This window comes from Solanum dulcamara, chromosome 2 (genome assembly GCF_947179165.1).
Source record: "Solanum dulcamara chromosome 2, daSolDulc1.2, whole genome shotgun sequence".
Lineage (NCBI taxonomy): Eukaryota > Viridiplantae > Streptophyta > Magnoliopsida > Solanales > Solanaceae > Solanum > Solanum dulcamara.
The window spans coordinates 19,044,728-19,051,343 of NC_077238.1; the positions used below are offsets into that span (position 1 = coordinate 19,044,728).

At 30.1% G+C, this 6,616-nt stretch overlaps 1 protein-coding gene across 1 annotated transcript; it reads right to left on the reverse strand.

The window, feature by feature from the left end:
• Nucleotides 1–4,359: 4,359 nt before the first annotated feature.
• LOC129880411 (protein JINGUBANG) lies at nucleotides 4,360–6,055 on the reverse strand. Its single transcript, XM_055954437.1, has one exon. The coding sequence runs from the start codon at nucleotides 5,900–5,902 to the stop codon at nucleotides 4,598–4,600; it is 1,305 nt and encodes a 434-aa protein (XP_055810412.1). The 5' UTR covers nucleotides 5,903–6,055; the 3' UTR covers nucleotides 4,360–4,597.
• Between the last annotated feature and the right edge of the window lie 561 nt (nucleotides 6,056–6,616).

The window sequence follows — 6,616 nt, forward strand, 5'->3', positions numbered from 1 at the left end:
TTCTAACCCCCCCCCCCCCTTTCCCAAACCCCAGTATATATAAGGTAATTATATTTTTAGTATATATTAAAGAATTGTTTAACAATTAAAATATTGAGTTCGACTAAATCCACACATTATCTTCAACTTCGGTCTCTGACACACATCTCTACTTATTTGCTCTTATAAACTTATATATATTATTACTATTGTGTTTGTCACAAATAAAATAAAATGACAGTCTAAACTCTAAATACATGTCAAAAGACAACAAAATCATCAATCGGAGATCAGTTATGGAACCACCTTATGCTAAAGGGTGTCATATATTTCTTCGCCAAAAAAATACATTATTTAATTGGATTAAAATTTTAGTTTATCTTGTAAGATACATATTAATATTTTAACACTTTTTCATAAAATTCGAGATTCCGCAACTAAAGGCAAATGAATAACAAGGCTAATGGGAAGTAATAAAACTCCTTATTTTGATAGTGGAATTCGAAATCGGTAGACATTTGTGTATGAATTAAGTAAAGCCTTATTCCTAACAACGAATTATCCGGAAAAATTCTGATTTTTGTCTTCATAAAGGTGACAATATATAATTCTAATTTCTATATACATACATCTGACAAAGCCAAGAACCTTACAAAAGAATTACTATTTTAGTATGAGACAATTACCAAGTTTTAAGTAAAAAGACAAGGCTAAAGATGATTACTAAAAGAGAATTTGAAAATGCCAGCCAATTAATTTGGAGCTTAGGAAATGTTATTTTGTCTTTAAGTTCTTGATTTCTAGTTTAAAAGGCACAATGACAATTAAAATAGTATAAATAGGATCATAAAAACGAATGATTAAGCATTATCAATTGTCCAAATTTTGTCACTTTTTACATGGCCATTATCAATTGTCCAATTTTTTGTTTAATTTCTTTTCTTTCCATTTTCAACATTCCAAATTCACCTAGTTAGGCATTTTTTCATTATGCAGGAGCCACCCTCTAACGTTGAAAGAAGTTTAGTTTTGCTCACTTATATCAAGTCACCTATAAAATAACTTACATATATAAATGTCCATAAAAGGTTACATTTTAAAATATATTGAAAGTGTAAAAATACCTTATTACACTATTGTATAAGAATGTGTCAAATCCAAGATGATAAAAGACTAATTCTTAGGGATTCGTTTGATAGTTAGGGTATATAAGAATAGCTCTGAATAAAATATATTAATAATAGAAAAATTAGTTATGTTGATATTATTTTTTATCGACTGTTTGATTTGTTGTATTAAATGAATAGGATGTATTAGCAAATGAGGTGTATTAGAATATGAATGGTATCCCATATTGCTAATGTCATAATTTATTATGCATACAAATAATATTGACTATGGTGTATAATCAATATAGGTTGAAAATACTACCAAACAAACGATTAAATAATATCAAAGCTAATACATGCATAATTTTCTCTAATACAGTCAAATTTAATGTGGTTTAAAGGACATGTGAATTAAATTGATTGATATAACAATTAAATGGATTAAAAATATAATATAGAAATAAATCAAATGCAATAAATAAAAATATAAGTTAATAGAGCCCGATTAGCCTGAATCTGAAGACGTCTTCGAAAGCGGTGTTCTAAAACTTTGGTGAAGCCTCAGAATTTATAGCTAGTGGTTTGGGTATCAACAGGTGCAGATATGCATGTTCGTAATTTAGAAAAATAAATAACAAAAATTAGAAAATAAATTTGATCCAAAAAATATATTTAATCAAATGATCAATTGGCCGAAAAGAAAGAAAAAAGCCGTAGCCATTACCAAAGAATGTGGTGCAGTGGATGAGACTGCTCCTTCCTTAACCAGAGGTCTCGAATTCGAGCAAGGACGACTCAAAGAAATACGTGGCCTAAAGCCAAAATTTTATACGAGGCCTTAAATTTATCTAATAAAATTTTATATATTTTTACTCTATTTAAAAAGAAAAAAATGGGTATGCGGTCATTTTGTACGTGTCTTGATTATCCACTCTATTATCTCAAATTGAAATAAATATTTGTATAAGAAACATATATTGACGGTTATTAAAGTATGCACTCTACCCTCTATGAATCCCATGTGGAATTTCACTAGGTATGTTGTTTTTGTATTTTGAAGTAAAAAAAATGGTATAATCAACTGTAGAAGAAATTTTATTGAAAAATATTAATAGTTTAGTTGGTTGATTATCTAAACTTTCATTTTTTTTGTGAGAGTTCGATTTCCACTTGGTAATTCTCATCCCATTCTTCTTTCCCCAATAGAAAAAAAGAAGAAGAGATTTTTTTATATATGGCATAATGTTTATTGTTCTCTAGCTAATTCATGTAAAAGTATTTGATTAGATACAAAATTTTAAAAAATAAATAAGTTTTTTCAAAACTTGTAATGTGAAATAAATTATACAAATTATGAAAACAACATAAACTTTAAATTAGTATTTTCAGTAACATTTATCACATTTTAAGAAAGCAATATAAAATCTAATGTCTTTTATTCATATACTTTTAGAACATATAAAATAATATTTTGGGGCCTTCAATTTTGGGGGGTCTAAAGCATTGCTTTAGTGGCTTCCCCCTTGAGCTAGCCCTGGGTTCGAGCCTTAGATTTGAAAAAGTCATTGATAGGGAGCGCTTCTCCCCGAATGAGCCATGTGCGACTCGAATCCGAATATAGTCGGACTCTAATCTAGATACTGAACACCGAATAAAAAATTAAAAAAAATAAAATCTTAAACAAGCGAAGCGATAAAAACGGCGCGCGAGGGAGACTCTCTTTCCAAGTACTCTTTAATTATGAGCTAGTACAAAATATACTTCTCTCTCTCTCTCTCTATATATATATATATATATACACGCACAAAAATTTTCCTCTTCCTATCCAATTAGGGACAGATTATTACATAGCTGAAAAATTATTGTTAATTAGCCGTGGCGATAACAAATATGAATAGTTCATATTCGAGCTGTAAAGAGCTTTCATATTTCTCCCCTTTTTTATTTTTTATTTTAGTTTGGTTTAATTCTTTAATATTCCTTATTTTGATAGTGGAACTTGAAATGGGTAGACATTTGTGTGTGAATTAAGTGAAGCCTTATTCCTAACAACGAATTGTCGTTAAAAATTCTGATTTTGGACTTTTTAAGGTGACAATATAGTACTAATATTTTCTATACATACAGCTGACAAAATTAGGAATCTAACAGTAAAAGAATTGCTATTATTTTATTAATCTTAATTAGAATGCGATAATTACCAAGTAAAAAGACAAGAGAGTTTGAAAAGGCCAGATAATTAATTTGGGGTTTATGAAATGTTATTTTTGTCATTATGTTCTTGATTTCTAGTTTAAAAGGTACAATGACGCTTAAAATAGTGTAATTAGGATTATAAAAACGAAGGTAATCACTCATCTTCACGTGATTACTCACATGATTAAGCGTTGACCTTATAATCTCGATTACTGCAACATAATTTGTCACTTTTTACATGGCCATTATATTATCAATTATCCAAAAAATAATTATTCTTTTCTTTCCATTTTCTAACATTCCAAATTCACCTAGTTTATTATGCAGGAGCCGCTCTCTAACGTTGAAATAAGTTTAGTTTTAGTCACTTTTAGTCCTACAGTTTAATTAATTACTATACGCAAACTGAATAGGAAAAAATCTACATATCAAATCACCTTTAAAATAACTACAATATTTTACATATATAAATGTCCATAAAAGGTTATACGTTAAATACTTTGAAAGTGTAAAAATACCTTACACTATTATATATATAAGTATGTGTTAAATCCAAGTTAAAAGAAGACTAACTCTTAGGGCTCGTTTGATAGCTACGATGTATAAAAATAATACTTAATAAGATATTTTAGTAATGATGAGATTAATTATGCTAATATTATTTTTTATCGATTATTTGATTTGTTGTATTAAACTAATAGAATTTATTAATATATGAATAATATAAAATATGGTGTATTACAATATGAATAATACCTCATATATATTGTTAATGTTATGATTTACTATGTATAAAAATAATACTAAATATGATGTATAACTAATATAGATTAAAAATACTACCAAATATATGATTAAATAATACTTCTTTAATATCTCCTACCACACCACCTACACAATTCACTACATAGATTTAAGAAATAATTCTTCATCCATTAATATAAAGAAGTTTAGAAGCCAAAAAATAATAAGCATTCAAACCTTTAAAGCAAGATTAAAATGTCCTGTCAGATAAACATTTATATCAAAATTGATGGTACGCAGATGATAAATTAAAGTGGTCAAACTTTGGATAAATAGGAAAATAAAACAATATTGACTATATATATAGAAACACTTAAGATTTAACAGACTTCGAACATTTGCCCAATAGTAAATTTCTTGACCATTTCTAAGTAGTCAAGTTGGAAAAAATGCATAAAATAACAGCACCAAATTCCAAATAAAATCTCAAACAATTATAAAAAATAAAATGAAATTAACTTGTTAGTACGTAAAATCTGTTTTCTTAAATTCTAAATAAAATACAAATATCACGATATGAGAGGACTTCCACTTGTATTAGAAACCATAATTTGCCACACTTTAATTTCTCCATCAAAGCTTCCACTAAACAACTTAACACCACCATCAGCTCCACCGCTTTCCACCGCGACTGGCGTCGCTACCAATGACCTCACCGGTGTCCGATGTCCATCAAGTACCGTTAAACAACAGAACTGTCCCTGATTCCCACGTGTCCAAATCCTTACCGTCTGATCCGCCGATCCACTGAACAACAAATCAGAGACGTTGATCAAACAGAGTATCGCTTTCGTATGACCTCTCAATGCACCAGTAACCACCATGTAATTCGCACTGTCTTCTCTTTCCCACACCAAAATCGACCGATCACAGGCGCCGGAAAATAAAACAGACTCATCGGAGCTTAACGCCAATGCATTTACCGCCGATTTATGCTTCTCTAACGTCGCAATTAACCCGATTTTCGCTTTTTTCTCTCCATACGGTTTCCCCCATACCCGAATCCGTTTATCAGCAGAACCTGTAAAAATTGTTCCATCTTTCCCTACAACAACAGCGTTAATCGCATCGTCATGAGCTCTTATCGATTCTTTACACCTTAAATTCGAACCTCCCCAAATTTTCAAACACCTATCCCACGAAACAGAGCACATTAAATTATCATTCACAGCTAATCCAGACACTGCATCATGGTGTTCGATCCACATTTTTTTCTTGTGTCTTCTCACATTTGAATAGTTACTAGGGAAAACGAATCGGCGTAATCGATCCTCAAGCGTTGGGAGAGTTGCGATTAGTTTATGCTGTTTAATGGATGTCAATTTCCAGAGCCGGATTTTACAATCCTGATGTGCAGTGAAGATTTTACCATCGAGAAAAGTAATAGATTTTGCAGAACCAGAAGATGGGTCTTTGTTATTGAAAGTATCGATAAGTGTGAAATTTGTGAGTTCGAATACGTTGATTTCATTTGAGGAAGCTGCATAGAGGAGATTATTGTGCATAGCAAGGAAAGTGACATGGGCATTTCGTGGATTAAGAGAATTCAAAACACTAGCGGAGATTGCGAGGTTTAAAGTTCCAGGGGAGAGATTTTGGAGAGAAGGAACTGAAGGTAAAGTTAAAAGGGAGAGATTGCTTTGTAAGCTACTAAGAGAATTGGTTTCTTGAGAAAATAATGATGGTGAACTGCTGGGTAAGTCGGAGAAGTTACTTGCATCATCAGGAAACACCCCTTTTGGTGGTGGAATAGGGTGGTCAGCAGAGGTGTTGACGGAGGAGGAAGAAGCTGAAATCCATGATCGGAATATCATATTGCCGGCGGAATATACAAAAGAATATGTGTTAAGCACGGTGCGTTTAGAAAGAGGAAGGAATATATAAAGAAGTCTTGACTTGGACTTGAGGGGAGCTGTGGCTTGGTTGTCTTTTATTTCTTTTTTTCTCTTTGCAAGTTGCCATTCTGCCCCCACATTCTTGTTCAAATAAAAATTCATCATTTAAAATTTTAACAAGTTGCAAATTGTAAATTTTATTAATAAGTTCAATTTATTATTAATCTGTTCTATTTTTAGTTCATGGTAATCATAGACATTTAAATAAATAAAAAATCAACAAGTTGCTCATATATATGTAGCATTATATCGACTCCACATAGTTTTTTTGTATGTATAATTACACAACTGTATGGTTTTGTTTTATTTTTGTTGGAATCCACAAAGTCCAATCCAAAGATATTCATAATGTGTTGTAAATTTAGTGTTTTAAAAGGCGATGCATTTTATGTATTTTTAAATTAAAATAGTTTTAAGCATTTTTTGAATATTTGGATAAATTAAAAAAAATGCTTATAGACATTTGATTTTAAATTAAAATGATAAAAAATAAATCAAAAATCACAAGTTGAAAGTTTCTAACTTATGATTTTAATTTTGATTTATAAGTCAAAAATTAAAAATATTTCTAGACATTTATTGTGTATTTTTCACATCATCTAAATATTTATAGACATTAAAGCATCGCATTAA

Bases quoted from the DNA above. Each gene is read 5' to 3' on its own strand.
- LOC129880411 (XM_055954437.1), bottom strand. From the start codon at position 5,902: ATGATATTCCGATCATGGATTTCAGCTTCTTCCTCCTCCGTCAACACC.